Source organism: Paramormyrops kingsleyae, chromosome 14 (assembly GCF_048594095.1).
Source record: "Paramormyrops kingsleyae isolate MSU_618 chromosome 14, PKINGS_0.4, whole genome shotgun sequence".
NCBI classification, from domain to species: domain Eukaryota; kingdom Metazoa; phylum Chordata; class Actinopteri; order Osteoglossiformes; family Mormyridae; genus Paramormyrops; species Paramormyrops kingsleyae.
The window spans coordinates 4,247,146-4,271,849 of NC_132810.1; the positions used below are offsets into that span (position 1 = coordinate 4,247,146).

Sequence of the window (24,704 nt, forward strand, 5' to 3'; positions counted from 1 at the left end):
ACGAGGCAACGCGATTTATCTTTTTCTTTTTTTTTTTTATTTCAGGCAAAGTTTTGGGTTTTGTTGGCGCTGTCTGTGCACTTACGTCCTTGCAACTTTTTAGCTTCTTTGCTAAAGGAAAACCAGTAAGGAAACAGGCCGAGTGGACTGTGGAATTCTGAAAAAAAAGGATATTACGGAAAAATAATTTAAAGAGATCAGTTGGTTTAACCGGAGTGTCGTACGCTCGGTATAATTGTCACAATAAAGTCATTCTGGATCTGGAATAGTAAGACAGCTATAGAAATAGAGGTATCATCATGGATCATTACGAGGCCGATGAAAATGAATATATGCATCAAGAGGACGACTGGGATCGAGATCTTCTTTTGGACCCTGCTTGGGAAAAACAGCAGAGGAAGGTAAGAAAACAGTTCGGCTGCAATTTTCTGTAGAAAACAAAAGGTGGTATAGCGAGGACTTGGAGGAGCAGCTGTACATCAGACCCGCAGCAAGCTCCCGGAAATAGGATCAGGATTCTTCTGCTTTGAGAAAACGGGCAGCAGTTGATCATCATTTCTGTTGAATATGGCAAAGAAATAAACGTTTTAGTATTTGTCACGTGTAGGCTGGCGAACAAGCTGCTCAGGCCTTTATATGAAGTCTTATAGTCCTATAAATCAAGTGCCCTGGATGGCTTTTCAAACCTATAGTACTATAGTAACTTGATGTAGCTTGGAGTCAAATGCGTGGTACATTTATAACAAAGAATAAGCTGTTGTCTGTTTTGTTCTTTATTTTACTATTAGTGTGTATCCAGTCATAAACCGCACATTTTCTAGTGTCTCTGAAAACAACTTTTTAATTCCATTTTTTTTAGCGCAACGGATTTCATTCTGTGTATTTCTGACCCGTGCTAACCGCAGACATTCTTCATGAACAGCACATTCTCCATCCCCATCACTTAAGTTTGAACTAAATAGGTCATAGAAAATAATCTTTCCATGAAACAGGAGGCGATAGCCAAGTTAAACATTGGTCTGGTTAAAGGTATTCCCTTCTCTTTTGCTTCATCAGTGAAACTCTGGTTGGATTTTGTCAATAACGTCATGCATGGAAACTACGACATTTCTTTCTTTAAACGTATTAAATTAGTAAATATATATTTTTTGTAGCTTGATCTTTTGGCAGCATGCGTTCTTCCAACGTCTTTTGAAAACGTCATTGACTGTCAGTCAGCTTGCTTCATGCACGAATAGCGTTTTTCAGGAAACTAGCGAAGGGTGGCGCATTGAATCTCAAGGCTTTAGTCTGGCTTCCAGAAGGGGAAAATGTCCTGGAATCTGAGTAAGCGATGTGGCTTGGGCTGGGCTTGCATGAGAAAGAACTTGCCCAAAAATGGTAATAATCTGCCCCTCTTGCTGCTGTTGGAAAACATTTTCCCCTATTGGTTTCTTGTGTTAAACGTCGCCTCCTGATTTCCTGAGTTTTATTGCTGCTAGAAAGCTACCGTAGAACATGGGAGAAAAAATTAACAACGGTTTGCGATATTAGAATTCCAAAGTACCATTTAAATGTAATTATTTTGGAATTACATATACACTTACGATTATGTTATGTGGAATTTCATCTATATTCGCACAGTTTTTATAAAATAAATACAACTACAAAAAGACTAATGCGGATTCCCTGCCACGCCCGGTTTATCTCAGTTCATTTATGTTGCCTTTACGTGTAAATCAGATATAGTCGATTTAGCTAATTGGCCGGTTACAGTTTTCACGGTTACATCATTTAATCACAGCTCGTTTTAACGCGTGCAAAATACTTAAAATCATGGCTTCACATTAAATAACTAGTAAAGGCTACAGCTAAACGCTTGTTATGCGATACAGAAAAGGTAGCCGACTTGTCTTGATAACGCCGCCGCCCGAACACGTTCGCGCCGCCGCTGATCTTTGGCGTCTCGCAGGTCATGCGGATGGCGGCGCGCTTTGCATCAGCCTCTGGTTAAGCGCCGCTGCCTGGTTCCAGCGCTGTGCCACAAATATGGCATAGGACAGATGTTAAAAGGTGTATTTACTGCATGCATAAGTTTTTGTTGTTCTTTCCCCCTTAATAACTGGCTCAGTTCTGTGAGGGCTGGAACAAATAATCCTTTGTTTTAGCCTTATCAGTAACGGTACTTTGAAGATTTTGTCACGGCTCTTGTTTATTTTCCTTTTGTCGCGAGACAGAATTGGAAAAAAAAGTTTTAATGCAGAAGATGGAGAAGATTGGAGAAGGTGGAGCAAAACATGTCTTCTGTCTTATGGGAGCCCTATGCCTATAACTAGCCTCATCATAGACTTTTTGTTATTAATGGACCGTTTTAATTTAGATATCTGTATTATTTATTCCATTACCGGTCTTTTTGATTCAGCACTTTGTTACCTTGTGTAGTCTCCCTTTCTTGAGACTGTAATTCACTCCCTTCTTGATGAAAGGGGACACTACATAAGTTGCTGTTGTGCAAGTTTTATTACCCTAAATTCCTTGCTTTCAGATGCTGATGACTTTCTAAAGTAACCATCTCAGATTATTCCCTTTGGGTTTATGCGCTTTACAAACACGTAGTCGCAGACACTGGATGTCTTGTAAGTGGTCTGAAACAGGTTCTGCTGGCTTAATTTACATATGGATGTGTTGTTTCATTTCACTTTTTGGGAAGGTTTACTGCACAAATTCTTTTGTGAGAATGTACTTCGAAACCGTCTTTGCAACATGCATAGCTACCATTGTGTTTTATTAATTTTCTTATTCATATTGTGTCATAGTGGTTGAACTGCAAGAGAGCACTATAGTCCTATCTAAGGTACAACAGCTATTTTCAAAAGTACTGACCATCCCCTGGGCGAAGAATATCTGACTGAATAGGACAACTCGTACTTACGAACAGAACGCCATGAAGCCTATTTTAAAAATTTCGGTTAAATACAATGTTTCATAATGAACAAACACACTACTTTGTGATGCTTGAGAAAACATTGTGTGGCTTTAACAGTTCGTCGACTTGAGGTACAATCGTACTAAATTGAATTTCTTGAAGTCGGACTAAGATACCCAGATAATGCGATTGGGAGTCGATTTATTTCTGCATGTTTACGTTCAGTCGGATTCAAACTGGCCTATGCTCTCCACCTGCTCCCCAGTTAGTACTTATTAGTCTGGTTGAGCTGTTGCTCCATAATAGGTCAGCCAGAAAAAGCCCAATACTAGCAAGCTGAATGAAACCATATCGCCACCTATTGTAGCAGAGTCGGACATACTTCAGTCAATAAATCGATTCCCCTCCCCTGCCTGTATACTGGGACAAGGACAGTAGTACGATTAAATGGCGTAGTCAAGCTATAACCGTAGCTTGACTTAGCTATGCATGTAAATGTAATGATTGTTCTAACTGACCTACACATTTGACTTAGACTGCCTTAGGAAATATATCTTGTTCATAACCTAGGGACTGCCTGTATTTTTCTCATGACTTATGGCAGCTGTCATAGGTGTTGAGGAGCCTGATAGAATGTTACATGTCTGTAAAGGAGGGTGTAACATACATTATATGCTAAATCAGGACGTTCTGGGATGTTGGCAGTTTTGGTTTGTGAACGTGTGAAGTTATTTTTTTGTTGTGCCTCTATATTTGTTCATGTAGCTATAAGCGGTGTAAGTCGTAGGCCCCAAAGCAATTCGATTACCATTATTTAGGGAGCAATTCAGTACATTGGAAATCTTTAATTTCATTTTGATTAATCAATTATTCGATTATTTTGATGACCTATATTCAAACCTTTTACGCAGAAAAACTAGAAATAGTAGAAATGTAGGTCTTCCCATGAAGATATTGGGAATCAATAACATTCATTCTGGGGGCGGCATGGTGGTGCAGTGGTTAGCACTGTTGCCTCACACCTCTGGGACCTGGGTTCGAGTCTCCGCCTGGGTCACATGTGTGTGGAGTTTGCATGTTCTCCCCGTGTCGTCGTGGGGTTTCCTCCGGGTTTCCTCCAGGTGCTCCGGTTTCCCCCCACAGTCCAAAGACATGCTAAGTAGGCCTGTCGCGATAGTCGATAAATCGATTAATCGCACGATAAAAAAAATTACATTCCGGCCGCGATAATTTCATTTGCATACTTGTTTGTTATCCGCGACTGAATGACAACTCTCGTTTCCTTAGCGTAGGAGAAGCGAACCCTCTTGTCAGTTGCATTTTCTTTTGTGTGGGGAGCAGAGCATGTGAGCGGAGCGGAGCGGAACGTGAGCGAGGAGCAGAGCAGGCGGAATTTGGTCAGAGCGCGGAGCGGGTTTTCTAATTAAGACTGGAGCGGTCGCTTTGTCTCGCTCCAATTTCGCTCCGATACCGCTCACACTACAATTCTGAGGCGTACCCAAATCTACCCAGAATTCATCTGCACAATTATCAAGACTGTTACACAAATTGGCCGAGATGGAATTCGCAAAGTATTTCACAAAGGAAACTGATAAATCATACAAGTGTACTATTCTTATCAAACGTATAGATGACAAGAATGTACAGCAAGAACAACAATGTGGTGAAACTGTTTCAGTGAGTAAAGATTCACTTTGGAATCACTTTTCTCAGAAACATGAGTGTGCTACGCGAACAAGCGGAAGCCAGAGCAAAACGCGTGCAAGTTTTATATGGTTGTAGCATATCAAGTCTATAAAGTAAATTAAAGTATAAAAGCCTATAAAGTAAATATTGGTAATCAAATAAATTCGTTTTGTCATTCAAAGTAGGTCTAATAAGATTTTTTTTTTATTTCACGTAACGTAAAATTTTATTTTGGAGACGTGCTGCATCAACAGAAAAAAATTGAGGAATTTAAAACGTGTGTATATTCTTTAGGCTGTTAAACCCACTGATTCCTTTATTTTTAAGCCTATTTTTGTGTGGAATGCCATTTCCAAACCTTTCCGTTGTTGCCGATAGGTTGCTTAAAAATAAATATTTTCTGTTCTGACTGGCAATGTTGCCGTTGCTCATATTTCTTTATGACATAAGGCTTCGGTTTAAGGTGACATTTGTTAGGCATGCAGATTATTTGTTCCTCTTTTAAATTGGAGCGAGCGTGGAGCGATTTGACTGGAGCGGGAGGACATTTTAGTGGAACGAGGAGCGGTGTTGAGCGGAGCGGCTTAGTGCGAATTAGAGCGGAGGAGCGGGCGGAGCCAACAGCCTCGTGAGCGAGGAGCGGAAATTCTCACCGCTCCGCTCCGCTCACATGCTCTGGTGGGGAGGCGGCGCTTGTCAGTCACATGGACTTTGTGTGGGAAGGCGGGAGTGCTTGAGGCGACTGCAGAGAAGAGCAAAAAGACGAGACGCAAGTTGTGACATGGAATTGGTTTCAAAGCCAAACGCGACAGCTGCCGTGTGGGAGCACTTCGGATTCAAACCGAATGACCGTGGTGAACCACTTTTTTGCATATGGCTTGAGGCTTTTTGTTTGTTTGTTTACAAAGGTCCTAACAGGCAGTTTTGCCTGTTATGGAATGCATGTTGAGCCTATTGTTTAATATTTTTTGAAGTGCAATTTTGTTTACATCCATTTTATTTATTGTTTTTGGTATTTATTCAAGTGCATTTTTTGTTAACAGAGACTGAGAGTCCATTGCTTTTATTGTTTTTGGTTGTTTTGTTCATTGTTATTGTGGATATTTAAAAAGTTTTCCATTTTCAGTGTTAAATAGTCTAAAAATAAACGTTTTTGAATTTTGAAAGGCGTATGTGCATTATTATGCCATTATCATTATTCTAGATGAAAATGGTCTCAGATCGACAATATTATCGTTTATCGCGATAATTTCTTGGACAATTTATCGTCCAGCAAAATTTATCATGACAGGCCTAATGCTAAGGCTAATTGGCTTTGCTAAATTGCCCTTAGGTGTGCATGTGTGAGTGAATGGTGTGTGAGTGTGCCCTGCGATGGGCTGGCCCCCCGTCCAGGGTTGTTCCCTGCCTCGTGCCCATTGTAGGATAAGCGGGTTGGACAATGGATGGATGGATGGAACTAAGGCTAAGGCTAATTGGCTTTGCTAAATTGCCCTTAGGTGTGCATGTATGAGTGAATGGTGTGTGAGTGTGCCCTGCGATGGGCTGGCCCCCCGTCCAGGGTTGTTCCCTGCCTCGTGCCAATTGCTTCCGGGATAGGCTCCGGAGGGGGGTTCCAGACCCCCCGCAACCCAGTAGGATAAGCGGGTTGGACAATGGATGGATGGATGGAACATTCATTCTGTGGTGATTAAAGTGCCAAAAAAAATACATTGGAAAGATTCAGCAATGTCTCTTACCAGATGTCATGACCTGGTTCCTCAAGACAATCCACAATCTTTGAAGTGAGGAGTTTAATGTAGTAACTATTTTCTTCCACCAAGCTCTATGCATCTCCAAGCAGAACATACTAGATGATAAATAGCACCAAAGCCCTTCTAAAACACATCTTTTTCAGTTTTTTGGGGGAACTGCCTCTTTTAGACTGAGAAGGCAGACATATTGTCACAGTTACAAAAGGTTGTCCAACTGGTGGCATCATTAGTTCTCCAGTTTGACTGTTTGGAAGAGGCAGAAACAGCAAGACAGATGGAGGTGGGATTTGCTTTCAAGATCAGTGCTGGAGGCACTGGATGTGCAGTGACACAACAATGACTCAGTGCAAGTAAATCGTAAACGTAAGACTGGACTTTAAAGTATATTGCACAATTCCTGTTCACACTGTTACAATGCTACAAACCAAACGAGGCAACCAAATCTAAGATATCTACTTTGCCATAATTTAAGGATACATATTAAGTCATGCAGTGGTTGCGTTTCAGAGGATCTTATCACTCAGCAGTATGGCTGCCTAACAAGCAGAACCTGGAGGTCCTTCCACAGGTGAGGCAAATTTTCTGCTAACTGGCAAAAATACATTACAAGATTCGGGTCTACCAAAAAACGCAGCCTTTATCAAACATAAAAACCTTATTTCAATAGGGAAATGTATAGCAAGAGGGTTACTGCATTCAGCTCACGTGAGAGTTGAATTAACCTGAAACAAAAAAAAAAAAATGTTACGACAACAGGTTACAAACCTAATGGAAGCGGTGATATGCATTCTTCTACTGAATGTGACAACGAAGCTCAAAGGTAATGTTATTGATATTAATGCAAGAACAAATTAATAGTGTTTGTCAGCTTAACAATGAGACTGTACTTACACCAGGTGAACTGGTTTTTTTTTGGTATGTTATGCAAGGTAGTGGACCTTGGACACATGGATTGTACATCTGACAGATTCCTGCTTTTTGTGATGCATCGATCCTCACATTACGATTTGTGCAGTACTTGACATGGACTGTGTTGTACAATACTTTAAGGGCCTGTTGTGTGTTAATAAACTATAGTTGAATGCCTTCATTCTCAATAAAAATGTTCTACTCAGAGTGGTTTTCTGAGTACTGCGGTCTCCTCCCTTATGCATCATTACCTTTCTGTATATCAATATGCATAAAAACTGAGTATAGGGGGATACTGGGCCGTTGACCATTCTTCATTATGTCAGAGAAACACTGCAGGCTAGGAGGTAGCAGTGCACCCAGGGTGGACATGTAGTGGAAGTATAAGCAGGTTACTCACAAATCGCTCTTTCCTCCCTTTCGCCCCCACAGTGCGGGTTTTAAGCCACATCCAGGGAAATCTTCCCACCCTCTTTCTGTAGTAATTAGCGCTCTGTTTACGATTTTCGTGGCTGGATCTGCGGTTTCCTGCGGGTGGATGTGGCTGCTGTTCAGCAATGTGGTGCTGAACATCTTTCACAAACGTTTGATGGATCCCTGGGCACCTTCATGATGGCTATAAAGTTTATTCCAAACTCTGAAATGTAGATATCTGTATTCAATCATGCTCTGCATAACAACATTTTGGTCAACGCCGGACCGCATATGTTACGGCGGTCCCGTATGATTGTAACGGAGCTCAAAAATTCCTGTCTAGTGACTTAGTAGAGTCATAGCAAAACACATTGCTCATGTGTTTGTGGTGATGCTGGTGTAAACAAACTTACTGTGCTGCCAGTCATATAAAAGTATAGCACATACAATTATGTGCAGTACATAATATTTGATAATGATAATATACCACTGTTACTGGTTTATGTGTAATGTGTACTGTAATTTTTATCGTTATTTAGGCTATACCATGTAGCCTATGTGTGTAGTAGGCTCTACCATCTATGTTTGTGTAAATACATTCTATGATATTCGCACAATGATGAAATGAAATGCATTTCTCAGGATGTATCCCCCAGTTTTAAGCCACGCATGATTGTACATTCTGTACACCTTGCACGCAATGCGTTTTATGGGGCAGCGTGTGGCTCAGTGGGCTAAGCCGTGTGCCTGTAATCACAAGGTCACCGGTTCAAGCCCAGCCTCAGCACGTCTGCGGGTCCTTGAGCAAGACCCTCAACCCCCAGCTCCCTGGGCGACACTATAGGTGGCTGCCCTTCGCGGACAACTTACTTAAGAGCAAGTTGAGGGAGGCGTAAAAAAGAATTTAGGATTAATAAAGTGTAAATTATTATTATTATGTATATGATGTCATATAGCTCTGTGAGTGAGGATCCAGTGCTTGTACCTGGAAGGGCGTGGCCTCAAGTCCCCTGTCATAAAGGGGGGTAGCGTGCGGCTCAGTGGGTTTGCCCATGATTGGGAGGTCACCTGTTCTAATCCCAGGATCGGCAGAGTGATTTTACTGCTGGGCCCCTGAGAAAGGGCCCTTAAACTCCCATTTGCTTCAGAGACTTTTCGCACAACAAAACAATAACTTCACACTTTTCACCTTTTCAGTTGTACTTCACTTTGGATAAAATTGTACACTATATATATATATATATATATATATATATATATATATATCTCGCTGCATTTGTGGATGCAACGAGAATCAGTGTTTATTGATAATGGTTTTCCATATATATTATGAAAAGTTTAACTGTTTATATGTGCACTTTTCCCTTTTTTGTGGTTGATTTACTTAAACATTCTGTACACAAAAGTGCCGATTCTCTGCATGTTGTTGCCATGTGGCCTCCGCTTTGCAGGGTACGGTCTTAACTTGCATTTGTGGATGCAGCGAGAATCAGTGTTTATTGATAATGGTTTTCCAAAGTATTCATGCACCCATTTGGTTATATCCATCACAGGAGCATATTGGGCTTTAATGCAGTGCCGCCGCGGGGATCATGCAGGCCTCGACCCGTCCCTGCTCATAAACGACACCCTTTTTAGGATGGTCTTGCCACAGCTTCCTTTGGAACATGTGGCAGGCATTAAATATGGGATGAGTTCCCAGAAAATAAAGGAGTTGATGGATTTACAAATTACCATCTGCTGTTTTGATTTGCATTTTACTTACTGTGTCAACTTTTTTTGGAATTGAGGATTGTGAATATAATTTAATTAAAATGTGCTTCACATATAAGGAAAATGAACTGCAACTGCATAATAGTGCATTAAAACATTAAAATAGTGTTGATAAATGTAACGGTTGTGAGCAGGGTTGGGGCCATTCCGGAATGCATTCGTCAATTCCAATCCAAATCAGGAAATGGAACTAGAGTAAGAATTTAAATCTCCCTGAAATTCAAATTCAATTCCCCATGATTTTTTTTCCAATCCCAACTACAGTTCCATTTCCTGATTTGGACTGCAGTTGATGAATGCATTCCGGAATGGCCCCAACCCTGGCAGCGACATTTTTTTAAGAAAGTCGTACTTTGTTCAGTACTTTGTTCAGTACTTTGTTCAGTTTAATAAAGAAAGAAATAAGCTATTTATGTTTTGTTTGTTGTATCCCCGCCGTACCGAAAGTACACAAACAGGTGGCATTGGTGCATTATTCGTCTGACTAAAGGCCTTTTCACAGCGATGATTGAAAGGATGGATATTTCAGGATCGATTCATATGTCCCTATTAGTCTGTCTGTCTTGATAACAAGGGACATGTTAAGCTGTTTGCAGCTGTTCTAGTTGTTTGTGTTTTTATGTTGGGTTTTCCTTAACTTCTTAAGGTTTTGTAATATGGCTCTTGGATTATATTAAACTGTGGCTATTTATTAATATTTTCCAATATGTTCATTTTTTTGTTTCTTTTCTTTTGAGCAAACAAGTAAAAAAAAAAAAACGTAATTTCCGTTGCTAGTGCTTGTTGCCATTTGAACGGTTTCTTTTGGTATGTCAACCTTTCTTGATTGGTTCTTGATTGGTTGTGAAAATTTTGCATCATGTTGGTATGAAAGTTTTTGATCACCCTGCAATGGTTGGTTGATTCCTGCCTCGTGCCAATTCTGATGTATATATTATATTATATTGTATTATATTATTACATTGCATTACATGATATTATATCAAAACAATTTCTCGAAGAATCGTCAGATTAATCAGTAGATTACTCAGTTATTGTTTTAATCGATATTGACGGCCATAATTTTATGTGACTTCAGTTATCACCAAACAGTCTAATGTACATCCACGAAACAATCAGGCTTTTAATGTTCATTACTTGACCTATACAGATGGTTGACCTCAGAACACTGTAGGGGTGTATAAGCATCAGCGGAATGCATTAAGGAGTTGCTTGAGTGAGTTCCAGCTTTCTTGTGATTCGGCCAGAAATAAACAGGGAAGCTCTTTGTGTTTAAATGTAAGAAATGTGTTCAAGTTTTGAATGCACCGTGGTCTGCTCTGCAAACGGAATCGGTGAGAATTCCACTTGCAAAACTCAATATAACTCCTGTGATCCACAGACATTCACAGCCTGGTGCAACTCACATCTTCGGAAAGCAGGGACACAAATTGAAAACATTGAGGAGGACTTTCGAGATGGCCTAAAGCTCATGCTTCTGCTTGAAGTTATCTCAGGTAGGCAAATGTGTTCCATGTCTACATGCAGAGTTTGGTAATTCAGGTCCAGAGAGTAAAAATCCAGACCGGGATTTTGTTTCAACCAACCAGTTGAGTACTTTGTGACTGTGACTCTTTATGCTCACCTGGTTGCTTGAAACAAAATATTGGTCTGGACTTTTACTCTCTGGACCTGAATTACCCAACTCTCTCTACATGAACTATATTTGTGTGAAATGAAAGCAGCCATATCTTATTTTCTAAGCCTACATTAGACAAAATATTGATGCTATTCTTCTTTACTCATAAAATGCAGAAGTGTACTGCCTCTTATGATTTTTCACAATCTAGGAGAACGGCTGGCTAAACCAGAGAGAGGGAAGATGCGCGTTCACAAGATCTCTAATGTCAATAAAGCTCTGGATTTTATTGCCAGCAAAGGAGTAAAGTTGGTGTTCATTGGGGCAGAAGGTAAGCTTATTACAATAAAAGATAATTATTTTCTAGAATCAGTTTTTACATTACCTCTTGGTGAGGAGATATTAAGGTCCAGGTAGAAAATTAGATTTGAAAAGAAACTCAAATCAATAATGCATATATTTCATTTTGTTTATAATTTATGTAGTATGGACTTAGTTTTGATTTTTAAATCATTAATATGCACAAAAAATCCCAGTCTTGTGATTAAAAAGGTTATTTTTCAATTTTAACTACTTCAGTTGTATCTTATAATGGTTTGGAAAATATTTTGGTTCAGAATCAATCCTCTTAAACTCTAAAGTTTCTCCTAGTTTTTTCTGACTTTCCCTGCATTGTCATTGTTAAAGTGGCCTCCTTTAAAGGAAATATTAAGCTTAGTTTGAAAAAGCGGACTAGACTTTGATTCATTTTGAAAACTAGGTGATTGGTAGATTCAATCTTCGCCTCAGCAGCCGCGTTTAAGATTGCAGTTGATCTGGCCTGTTGTCTCCTGTCCATCCGGGGAGTCGATTCTCATTACAGCCTGGAAAAGGACTATTTTATGGCTGCCTTAGGACTGATGTTTCGAATCTCTTCTTGGGTGTTCAGTCTTATACCTGGGGTAGAAAAGGAAAGCTTGTAAAGACGGGCAATCATGTAGGTGGTGAATGAAAGTTGGAGGTGCTTAGGAGTAAAATACAACAAACAAATGGAATTTAAAGGATTTCTTATGCTTTCAAAAGTATTGCCCATGTTCTGCATTATTGGATTGTATACTGATACTTATATAACCACTTTTTGGAATTGAGGTTTGTAAAACAGTTTATCTTGTAATTCCTTTTTTTTTTAACTTCCAGGTTATTTTTCAGTTACAAAAGGGAACAGTTAGATGCAATTTTGGTCAGATAAATGTTATGGTTGATACTTTTGTTCTTGTTTTCCAACAGAGATTGTTGATGGTAATGCTAAGATGACACTTGGAATGATCTGGACAATTATTCTCCGGTTTGCAATCCAAGACATTTCTGTTGAAGGTAAGTCTTAGCAGACATAGCTGCTATTGTGTTCTTTTATGGAATTCATACATGAAAAACACCAGCATCACCGTAAAATGCTGTAACTGCTCTGATACATTACGTTAGATGGTAAACAATTGTCTGACAATTTTCAACATATCTATAGTACATTTGTAATGGCAGACTGCAGCCCCCTGAAATTGAATTACGAGCTCGTTGACTAAAAGTCCAGTTTGTCTTGCTTATTATTATTGTGTTTCTTGCTGATTTCCGGACCTTTTTTGAACCCTTGTGTTCACAGAGACGTCAGCCAAAGAGGGTCTGCTTCTGTGGTGTCAAAGGAAGACGGCGCCCTACAAAAATGTCAACATTCAGAACTTTCATATCAGGTGATGCTTCGTATTGATTCGCAATCCCAGGCATGAGTTTGAAGGAGATCTAAAGTAATTCTTTTGATCCATGTATCTACAGTTTGCTTGGAATTAAATTGATGAATTAATCACCCAGAAAAGCCAAAATTCTAGTGTTAAGCTAGAATTTATTTAGATGTACACTTCTGGGCAAAAAATGGGCCAAACCATAACTGCACAACACTAAGCTTTGGCCTATTTACCCTGGACCTTGTCGATTTGCACAAACGCTGTTCAGACATGCATAAGTCTATTATTTTCTTGCTTGACCTTCCTAATATGTCTGTTGTGGCAGCGTTATAACGTCCTTTGTTCTTCTTTCTAAGCTGGAAAGATGGCTTGGGATTCTGTGCACTCATTCATAGACACCGTCCAGAGCTCATTGACTATGGGAAACTTCGCAAGGTGAGAGAATCTGATACAAGTAAAACTTTGCCCACATACACAAAATCACACTGATTAATGGTTCAGTAAAAGCATGAAGAATAAAAATTATTTTAGATTAAAAAGATCAATCCTGACTGAAAATCTGCACAGGTCAAGCTTTTAACATGCACAGCAAGAATTGTTCTGACTACATTTATGCAGTATAAGCATAGACTTCTCTGTGTTCAATAGGATGACCCAATGACCAACCTCAACACAGCTTTTGACGTGGCAGAGAAGTACCTGGACATCCCCAAAATGCTGGACGCGGAGGGTAAGGAGGAAATGGAAGAGTTGAAAGGAAAATGGTTAGATTGCAAGAAATGGCTACTCAGGTCGATTTTTATTCTTACATTTTTCGTGTATTCTTGTACCTTTATATAATTGTATGCCGGCTTGTCGTCATGAAAATAAGTATCATGTGTCTTGTCCGTGGCACACACTAATGGGAGCAGTGGGTTAATGAACTGAATTTAAAGCCAACCACAGTACTAACCACAGTACACTCCTCACTTAACGACCGAGTTCCGTTCCTATGACTAGGTCTGTAAGCAAATTGGTCGATAAGGGAGGAGCTGCCCCTTATTGATAGTTCAAGCATACTGTACTGGTAGTGGGTTTGTGTTAGCCGACTTTAGATAGTGTTTTAATGTCACCTGTGCACCATTTATAGCATTTTTAGTATATTTATAAATGTTTATACAGTAGTGTATTGTATACTGTAATAAGCAGAGTATCGGAAATCAGCTCTAATATACTTTACTTAAGTTTGCATACTGTAAATATAGGTGATTGGAGATTGTGAATGCTAGTGTAGGGAATACTGAGTGACTATGGGAGCGAGACTGAGACTGACTGAGAAAGGGTGATGTGAGATGAGATGCTTGATGCTGAGACACCACACTGCTGATTCCACGACCAAAGTTCTTGTGCAGCGCGCAATACCAACTGTTCAGAGAGCTGGTCGTAAGTCTGGGCGGTCGTTAAACAGGTAGGTCGTAAAGAATAAAATAATGGATAAGTGCCACATCCTACATTATTATATATATTATTATTGCTTACATGTATTTTTTGCAGTCAAAGTGAATTCTTTTTTATAAGATACCAATATTTAAAAAAATTCAAAGTAATCAAAGATCATTAAAGAAATCAATGTCAAAGTAGTTGTGCTCATGTAGTTAAAAATGAAAATTAGATGCGTTTAACTCTTGCTTTTTTTGTCAGTTTCTGTCTGTTTTCAGTACTGTTAATACAATGCAACACTGTCACATTCCAAATCAGTAGGAGTCTTAATGCCACCATTCAAAATATGTTTGCTATAAGCTGAATGAATTAAAGGAATGGATTCGGTGATATAGCCGAGCTTTGATTGTCCTGCTTAATACGACCACGTACTGTACCTCACCCTTGGCTTGTATTCGTCATACAGACATCGTAGGCACTGCACGCCCGGATGAGAAAGCCATCATGACTTACGTCTCGAGCTTCTACCACGCCTTCTCAGGCGCCCAGAAGGTATCCCACGATGCACTGGTCTCCTCCTTCCCCAGCTCTCTCCTGTGGTTACTGCATCACTATCTCCTAACAGGGCTGTTCTCTTCCTGCAGTGCAGAGCTCTACCTTAATGGGTCACTCTTCTCTTTCCAAATGGTTTTAATTACCAACTGCATGGTGGGAAATGTGGCACTTTCACAGCAGTGGGCACAAGCAAGTCTCCAATCCAGATCTTCCCTTATACCATACATGTTTAGCTTGCGTCTCAAATCCATTATGGCTTTTATTATGGCCATTATTCAAACACTCTCTGCTTTTCGATGAATGCCCAGTAGTAAGCACGTTGGAGTAAGAGCTGTACAATGCATTAGAAAACATTGTATCCAGTGTTCCCTAAACATAACACCAGCAAATATCGGGTTCATCAAAGGAAATGTGGATAAATTGTTTGCTGCAGGTATTCATTTTTATGTTTTTATCTTTTATTTTTAAAGAAAAGAGAAATATATCCACAATAGGCTCCAGATCCAAACAACCCAGTACATTATAGACATAATATATTTATATATAAAATCTAATTATCTAATATGAATATATGGTATTATCTGCCAGACATGTCATACTAGCTTAATAGTGAAAGCAAAGCCATAATGGCCTATGGGACAGTAGAAATAGATTTACTACTACTTTATGTATCGTGTTGGAGACTATGTGTCCACTGCCTTGCCCTACCCTCCTGGTATTTATCGCCTCTGCTCATCTTATTTCTGCATACTTTTACTCTGCACATATCTCTTCCTCTGTTTTCCCCCTCCCCCTCTCTCTCTCTTCCCTGGGCAGATCTTATTAGCACCTTGAGACCAGATGAGAAAGCTGTCATGACATATGTGTTCTCAGGCAAGCAGAAGGTGAGAAGTAGCTAGACTCTGCCTCTGCTCCCGTTACTTTATTCCCCAAGAAGATGATGAAAGGAGCAGCTGTTGTGGTTGTCATCTTACCCATAAGCAGCAGTATAAGCACCCTGTGGGCAAACATTGTGTTCCCTAATGGTTAGAATATGGTCTCAGAATCATATATTCAAGTTGGAGCAATCTCATAGGTTTCCGCAAAAGTCCACTCTCAATCTGTTTCCTGCCGTTGACTTTAAAAACTTGCACGTACACTCAGAACAAACCACAAGTAAGATCTATCTAATCGGTGATATATCTGATGTTTTTCAATCGTTTCATTGATAATTTGTGAGTAGTAAGCGTAATCTGATGCAATCTTTCTTTGAGTATTAAAGTTCATTCAAGGTTTGTAATGGACTCATCGAGCAGGTTGGTTGGAACACATTACAAGCTTATTAAAGACTTTGTGTAGGAAAAGCAGCTTTGTCTAAGTAGACTTGTTGCTTCTGTTTGCTTATTTGCGTAGGATTATGTAGCTTTTTCTGATTATAGGCAGCACTCGACTGGCATTACAACATTTCCCGAACCCATGCGTAAGTCAGACTTTACGCAAGTCAGATTTACGTTCCCATACCATTCAAAACACCTTTATAGCAAAAAAAAAACATAAACCAAATATATACTAGTCATACGTATTAAAGAACATACTGAATAAATAAAAAGAAAGTCACAATTTACTTACAGATGTGTGTCACTTTTGTGAGTGGATTTGGATTCTGGTTTCAGTCGAGAGCTGCCTGTATTGTACAAGCATTCAGTGAATGTTGATATTTTGGTTATTGAGTAACAAACTGACTTTAAGCTGATCTTATGTTGATTTGTTCGTAGTGAGTGTTAAAACACTACAATCAGATTTGAAATCTGTGGCCGATATATCAGCTATGTAACTGCCCGGCAAATATAAAATTATTTTCACATATGACACCTGTCACATAGTTATTTATCCCAGTTCGCTAACTTCAACTATAGAGGGACTGTAGTAACACTTTAATATCTGAGGAGGTGTTGACCAGGAAACTGGACACCTGTACACGAGGATTTCTTTTGATCACTTATTGAGATTCCTTTCATTAAATGAAGCAGCCTGATGTTGTCATGTGCCCTATGAATCCCGAGGAGCAATGAGATTTCAGAGTGCTGGCATTGTTTTACTGTCAGTGATACTGCACACCACGTCAGTGATCCTGCACACCACGTCAGTGATACTGCACACCACGTCAGTGATACTGCACACACAGTCAGTGATCCTGCACACCCCGTCAGTAATACTGCACACCACGTCCGTGATACTGCACACCCCATCAGTGATACTGCACACCCCGTCAGTAATACTGCACACCACGTCCGTGATACTGCACACCCCATCAGTGATACTGCACACCCCGTCAGTGATACTGCACACCACGTCAGTGATACTGCACACACAGTCAGTGATACTGCACACCCCGTCAGTGATACTACACACCATGTCTGTGATACTGCACACCCCGTACTTTACCATCCACTTTCCCTCAGGCAGAGACAGCAGCCAACCGGATCTGCAAGGTTTTGGCAGTGAACCAAGAGAATGAGCAACTGATGGAGGACTACGAGAAACTAGCCAGTGATGTATGCAAACCCCTCTCTTTCCTACACTTCAGTCCATTTAGACTTTTCTCATATTGACCTCAGGTACGATTATCAAACTACAATCATTGTATATATATCTTTTGTCGCAATTCCTACCACTATACTTTACCATACAATCTGTTTTCCTTTTTTCAATTCACCTCAAACTGCAGTCCATCTCCGGCTTTTCCAACCCTGCTCCATCACTTCCTTATCCTTTCAAAAATGATGTGCTTTCCTAGCTGCTGGAATGGATCCGACGTACCATCCCCTGGCTAGAGAACAAAACCCCGGAGAACACAATGCAGGCCATGCAGCAGAAGCTGGAGGACTTCCGGGACTATCGGCGCCTCCATAAACCACCGAAAGTACAGGAAAAGTGTCAGCTGGAGATCAACTTTAATACCCTCCAGACAAAGCTGAGGCTCAGCAACAGACCTGCCTTCATGCCTTCAGAGGGGAAGATGGTCTCGGTAGGACCCCTCCCTCTGCCACATGCCGCATGTATTTCCTGGAAGATGGTTTGCTTTCTGGTTACGTTTGACAATAATATGTGTTGTATTTTCTTTTGTGAAGTTACTAACCATAATCACACAAGTACACATAATTTAAATGTAGAAAACAAGGGTTTGCTGTATAGTCCAGCCATTTATGCGTTTCATGCAGTTATCAGTTGTATTTAGGCAAACTGAGTGAAGAAAACACAGTATTCTTGGTGTAAGTTGAGAGCTGGGAGGGAGGAAAAGCATTAACCCCGAGGACTGGATTGGGGAGCACTGCTTTAATCATACGGAGGTTTGTTAGACATGTAACGCGTGTCTGGCTTTTTCACCTTGCGTCAGGACATTTCCAATGCTTGGGTTGGGCTGGAAGGGGCTGAGAAAGGCTATGAGGAGTGGCTGTTGAATGAGATCCGCCGGCTAGAGAGACTTGACCATCTAGCTGAGAAGTTTCGCCAGAAAGCTGCCATCCATGAGGCCTGGACTGAAGGTATCAGATCCATCCATCCATCCATCCATCAGTTTTCCATAACTGTATGGATGTGCTTCGTTATATGGAAGATATTACCAAATATCTCTAGTAAGATATTTGGTAAAATATGGGACTTTATTATACGTGCTATATGATCGATTAAATAAAAATCACTGTGTTGCCTATTTTTGATAAATCTACATGCGTCATTGTGCCCAAAACAACTGCAAATAAGTCACAAAATGAAGACATTAATGAATTCCATTCTGTTGTGCAATAGTGCTTCCCTTCCTATGTTTTCTTCAACACAAAAAAGTTGCACAGCGATGACAAAGTCTTGCTCAGGGCAGGATCAGTAAGTACAATGTGAGTGCAGACCAGCGGGGGAATGAGAGGGGGGGCAATATGCCCTTAATTGATTTTTGCTGTCGGAGGAAACGGGAGTGCCTTGATGAAACCATGGGGAGAACATGGGGAGAACATGGGGAGAACACAGAACGCCGCATGTAGAACCAGGGGTGGGGATTGAGCCCCAGCTGTGGAGGTGTGAGGGTACAGTGCTGCGTTTGGGTTTCCTGCAGGTAAGGAGGAGATGCTACAGAAGAGTGACTATGAGACGGCATCGCTGTCGGATATCAAGGCCCTGCTGAAGAAACACGAAGCTTTCGAGAGCGATCTGGCTGCCCATCAGGACAGAGTGGAACAGATCGCAGCCATTGCACAGGAGTTGAAGTGAGAATCCATTCCTCAGTGTCCTGATTAAACTTACCATCATAGCTTTTTTTCAAATGCATAAAGAACAGCAGAAAGACTGTTATTTAAAAATAATTGTCTGTTTAAAATGAAGTATCTCTCTTCTTTTTTGAGTGAGCTGGACTACTACGACTCTCCCAGCGTTAATACCCGTTGCCAGCATATCTGTGACCAGTGGGATGCTCTTGGAGTTCTTTCTCAGAAGCGAAGTGAGGCATTGCAGGTAAGGAAGGATTGAATCAAAATGCTCTGGAGCGCATCTCTAGTTTTTTTTAAGTCTCGCTGGAAAGCAATTTCATATTCTCCCTTTAATCCATTTCATTAACAGAGAACAGAGAAGCTGCTTGAAACGATCGACCAGTTGTACCTTGAGTTTGCTAAAAGGGCAGCGCCATTTAACAACTGGATGGAGGGGGCCATGGAGGATCTTCAGGACACGTTCATTGTCCACACTATTGAGGAGATACTGGTACGTTTGGGAGGACGGCCTCCCCTGGTTTGTGTGAGATTCCTTTCCCTCTGATCTCCTCCCACAAATCCCAGTGTGGTTTGGGTGGAGTGCTGTGTCTAAATTGGCCTTGATGCACGTGTTACTTTGCGGTTTATGTTTGTGTTGGTGTCAGGGACTGAGCACAGCCCATGAACAGTTTAAAGCCACACTGCCAGACGCAGACAAGGAGCGCCAAGCCATTCTGGGCATACACAATGAGATTGCCAAGATCGTTCAGACGTACCACGTGAACATGGCTGGATCAAACCCTTATACAACCATCAACCCTCAAGAAATCAATACAAAGTGGGACAAGGTAACAGCCGGGTGATTGTGTGTTTATGCCGTGGGACAGCGTCTGTGTGAATGTTATCGGTGCGATTATTGTCTTTAGCAAGGTGGACTTCGTTCTGTGTGCTTATAAATGGTCTTTTGCTGACTGCTGCTTGTGCTCGCCGACGTGGTCACAGGTTCGGCAGTTGGTGCCACAGCGTGACCAGGCCTTGAGTGGAGAACACGCTCGGCAGCAGAACAATGAAAGATTGCGGAAACAGTTTGCTAGTCAGGCCAATGTCATTGGGCCATGGATGCAGACCAAGATGGAGGTAGGTGAAATCGGGCTTATCGATTTAAGGTTACGATTCTTTAAAAAAAAAAAAAAAAAAACTGCATATTTTAATGCTGTCATGCATTCAAAATGTGACATGCCCTGTATCTTTCTCTTGGAATGGTTTTCAGGTTTGAAAATTAATCGGCGTCTACTTTGTTGCAGGAAATTGGGCGGATTTCCATTGAGATGCACGGGACCCTGGAGGATCAGTTGACACACCTTCGGCAATATGAAAAGAGCATCGTGAACTACAAATCAAAAATTGATCAGCTTGAGGGAGATCACCAGCTTATCCAAGAGGCCCTTATCTTTGACAACAAGCACACTAATTACACCATGGAGGTAAAGAAAAACATGGTCTTAAAGTCTATCTGAAAAATATGTTGAAGGGTTTGCAGAGGTTTCCGAAAAATGTCTAAATTTGGTCTTGCTGCTAATCTTCTAAGTATTCTTTTTCATTTTTATTCTCGTATCTTTACAGCATGTGCGCGTGGGTTGGGAACAGCTCCTTACAACCATTGCTCGCACCATCAATGAAATTGAAAACCAGATCTTGACACGGGATGCCAAGGGTATTAGCCAAGAGCAGATGAATGAATTCCGCGCTTCCTTCAACCACTTTGACCGGGTGAGTCCTTGATGACATGAGAAACAGGAAAAAGCAGAGAAGTGGAGGGGTAGAGGAAGCTGTTGTTGGGCATCATTTTTCTGTGATAAAAATTAATTCTTATATAGAAATTTAATTATCGAAATTTTGTGCATGCAATGGATTTTATGCAGTCATAACTGCATCATTGTAGGATTTTATGCAGTCATAACTGCATCATAATCTGTAATGCCATGGATGAAATTCTTTGATTAAGTTAAATTGAAAAGCGATAATTGTTTTAAATTAAGGGGTGAGCTTTTCTAGGTGTTTGCATATAATTTTCACTCTCTGAAAGCTATTGTTCATGTAAAAATTTCAGTCATTTGAATAAGAAAATGCTTTGTGATAATTCTTGCATTTCATCCACAAATGAATGTAGACCATATAATTCTTGATCAGACAATGATTCCATACAAAGCCTTCTAAAGAACACTTTTACAGATATGTTTGGGTCCACCGTGCATAAGATCCTCCTAGCATGCTCTGTATCTCATAGTCTTCATCGCACCTTGTCAAATTCATGGGTACAATCAATAGGAAACACAAATTGGCTCAGAGCCCCAATCATCCTTTCATGATTGGGCAATTAGGTTTTCCTTTGAAATATAATCACAAAGCTGATTTTGGAGTTAAAAGAATATAACTTTCACCATGAGGCCGGTTTTGCCTGCCACTCTGCACATTAACATCTCTGAATGCCCAGGTTTTGTACCCACTTGCAACATCTTAATGGTTGTGCACTTCCCCCCCCCCCCACCCCCCTTCCTCCATATCGTGCATGGTTCCAATGGTCCAACAACTTCCTCTCCATCCCAATCGATCTGCATGACACACTTGGATTTTCCGCCTACTTCCCCACATGCCACTTCACTGGCTTTCACCATGTGCACTGCATGCCCTGCGGTGCACCTCCCCCCCTCCCGATGCACTGCAATGGCTCTCAGGACCACTCCGGTACTTTGGGCGCTGAGGAGTTCAAAGCCTGCCTGATCAGCCTGGGCTACGATATCGCCAACGACGCGCAGGTACTGGCTACAGCGCCACCCAGTGGGCTCCTCATTTAACTTTGTTTTCTTTTTGTCTTCATATCCCTGATCCTACATTTTCCCTGATCCTCCTTTTTCAATATTTTACCTTCTTTCTTGCTGTGCTGCTGGTCTTATTTTGGAACCTTTTCCACTCCTTTCATCTTTTGTTGTTCTCTTGATCTTCTTTTGGATCATATCTATGTTACCTCCCCTATTCCTCCTGAACACCACTGTCCTGTGCACTGCCTTGTTCTGTTTGTTGTTCAACAAACTGTAGAAGAGAACAGGAATGATGGACGCAGAAGACTTCGGAGTCTACCTTATCTCCCTGGGTTATAATCTGGTAAAGCTTTGACCTTGCTGTAAATATTCCACTGTGTATTCCCATATCAAAGTACTGATAAATGGTGCAGTGGATATTCAGGTACAGTATTATATAGACAGAAATCTGTTTTGAAATTTCGTCTCAGAAATTAACTTCTAAGACATTTCATTAGCCAGTAAGGAAGGACCATTTACTAATCTGAAATTGGCAACGAGCGGGGTTATCCCTTCGTCTTCCAATGCTATTAACTGTAAATGCTGAAATATGTATTGCTAAAATAATCACTGTGCAAAGCTGGAAAGAAAATTTTTAAATAGTGTTTATGCATTTTTTGAATTTATACATTTTCTTTAATTGGGTGATTGAGTTGGTTGAATAGGTTACCTTATGTCATTAAATTAATTGTTGAGCATAGCTTTTTATAATATAATAAAATATGAGGAAAACAAGGAAAAATTAGTCATGAGTATTTGTTTTATTTTTTATTTCCTTTGTGAAACTAAACCATTTAGCAGTTTACAGTTTATATTACTGAAGATTAGATACATTATGGTTTAAGAGTGCTTGAAACACTGAAACTATTGCATATTTAATCTGATTTTTAGTGGCTCCTCCAATCAAAAGCTCAGTTAATTCTGAACTTAGTTGCAACATAAACCAGGATGCAGTGGATTTCTAAAACCAATATTGAAAACTACTCATAAAGGAAATTGCTTGTTGAATTTATCATCCGCAGGGAGAGGCCGAGTTTGCTCGAATCATGAGCATCGTGGACCCCAACCGGCAAGGCGTCGTCACCTTCCAAGCCTTCATTGACTTTATGTCGCGAGAGACTGCTGATACAGACACTGCCGACCAAGTAATGACCTCTTTCAAGGTGCTGGCTGGAGATAAGGTGAGTTATTCTGTTGTTGTGTTCAGTTGTGCTTGATCAAGATGACAGTTGCAGATGTAAGTTCTAAGGTCTCACACTAATTCATAAATGTGACTATAAATTGAAATGTACATTGTAACTATGTATTTGAAACATATATTGGTATTGTTGAAATCAGTTGATGGAATTTACATTCGAAGTGTGTGAAATTTTCAGTTTTTAAAACAGAAATGCTACGTTGTACAAAACTTCAATTTCAGTAACACTATGATACTTTCTTTTTTTTTTTTTTAGAACTACATTTTGGCAGACGAGCTTCGCAGGGAACTGCCCCCTGACCAGGCCGAATACTGCATTGCCCGCATGGCACCTTACTCTGGTCCCGATGGTGTTTCTGGTGCTCTGGACTATATGTCCTTCTCAACCGCACTCTATGGAGAAAGTGACCTTTGAACCCTCCTGCCGCCGTAATCACAGTCACCTCCTGTCGCCCTGGGACCATCATTCTTTTACAACTGTCATTTTTTTAGTAGTACACCTCAATTTACGGTCTGCTTTTTCTACAATACCTGCTCCCATGGAACCAGTGGCATCATTAAGAATGGAGCATCATTAAGAATGCAGAGATGAACAATCACAAATAAATTCCCAAATATGCAAACCGATAACAGTTCATTAATAAAAGATAGAATTATGTCTTTTTTATTCTAAACACAAGTGTGATTTTTTTTTTGTCATGGCAAACAATATTGATTACTCACTGAGTATTGAGATTTGAAATCTACCAATCAACTCTATTTTTAAAATGCACATTAAATGTTACGCCATCAGCAGCATTAGCCAGATCTCAACATGTGTCCCAAGGAAAGAAAGTCTATTGTGAGGGGAGTGGCTTCGGCAATTTAGAAAAAATATGGAGAGGCAACAGGTTATATTTGCGTTTTTCATAAGCAAACAGACCAATGGACATGACTTTATGGTGCCCCCCGTCCCACCCCACCCCCCATGGGTCATATGCATTCTGTGGTCTGTTCCCATGGCCACTCCCACCATCATTTTTAATGCTCCCAACTTTCTTCCATCTTTCCCTTACTTTGTCCATAATGTATTTGCTCCACATCCAAAGTAGGAGGTTCTCCAGGTTGACAAAAGGCTGTGAGATTTGCTCTCTTTGCATTTTTATAATTTTTTCTTTCAACTGAAAGTTACATATTTTATACAGGAAAAAAATTATTTTCATCACTTGATTAAAAAATGGAAAACAAAAACCACTGGTGTTTTTTTTTCCCTCTTCAACTCCAGAAATGTATTATCGCAATTAGCCTGATAACACATGAGGGAAATGCTACACTAATTTGTCTAAAGTCAAGTTCCATCTTCCTTCTGTTATGAGTGCATGCATGAGGAATATCAAGCTTTTTAATGAAATGTGAATTCTTCACTGACTAGTCATCTCACATCTCGCATACTCGGGACAGATGGCTAATTGATTCATGACCTTCAGCTGCATGATGCATGTCTTAAAAATTTACGGTAGTTAATGTAAGTATGAGATGTGGTCTTTCCATTAATTGCAGCATCAACTACACAAAGAGGCACAATTGGATATTTACATTCATTTATTTAGAAGCTTTTGTCCAAAGCAAGTCCAAAATAAGCAAATAGTACATTACAAACATTCAGCTGTGAATTATTCAGTGTGATCCTGTCAGCTGTCAGAA

The 24,704-nt window shown here is 40.4% G+C and overlaps 1 protein-coding gene across 4 annotated transcripts; it reads left to right on the top strand.

Annotated features, from left to right (window-relative positions):
* Positions 1 to 29: 29 nt before the first annotated feature.
* On the top strand, positions 30 to 24,251 carry actn1 (actinin, alpha 1). Of its 4 annotated transcripts, XM_023835999.2 has the most exons (22): positions 30 to 401; positions 10,823 to 10,937; positions 11,271 to 11,390; positions 12,326 to 12,412; positions 12,696 to 12,783; positions 13,131 to 13,209; positions 13,423 to 13,504; positions 14,660 to 14,745; positions 17,190 to 17,282; positions 17,525 to 17,755; positions 18,125 to 18,272; positions 18,836 to 18,986; positions 19,122 to 19,230; positions 19,336 to 19,476; positions 19,631 to 19,813; positions 19,968 to 20,102; positions 20,270 to 20,449; positions 20,589 to 20,735; positions 21,701 to 21,781; positions 22,062 to 22,127; positions 22,846 to 23,004; positions 23,278 to 24,251. In XM_023835999.2, exons 1-22 carry the CDS (start codon positions 300 to 302, stop codon positions 23,434 to 23,436), a joined length of 2,742 nt encoding a protein of 913 aa, XP_023691767.2. In that variant the 5' UTR covers positions 30 to 299; the 3' UTR covers positions 23,437 to 24,251. The 4 variants fall into 4 exon arrangements, with proteins under 4 accessions (XP_023691767.2, XP_023691765.2, XP_023691766.2 ...); XM_023835997.2 differs by lacking the exon at positions 22,062 to 22,127; XM_023835998.2 differs by lacking the exon at positions 21,701 to 21,781.
* The last annotated feature ends 453 nt before the right edge of the window (positions 24,252 to 24,704 follow it).

Bases quoted from the DNA above. Each gene is read 5' to 3' on its own strand.
- actn1 (XM_023835999.2), top strand. From the start codon at position 300: ATGGATCATTACGAGGCCGATGAAAATGAATATATGCATCAAGAGGAC. The intron at 17,756-18,124 runs GTAGGACCCCTC...ACCTTGCGTCAG, and splicing joins CAGAGGGGAAGATGGTCTCG to GACATTTCCAATGCTTGGGT. The intron at 18,987-19,121 runs GTGAGAATCCAT...TTCTTTTTTGAG, and splicing joins GCCATTGCACAGGAGTTGAA to TGAGCTGGACTACTACGACT.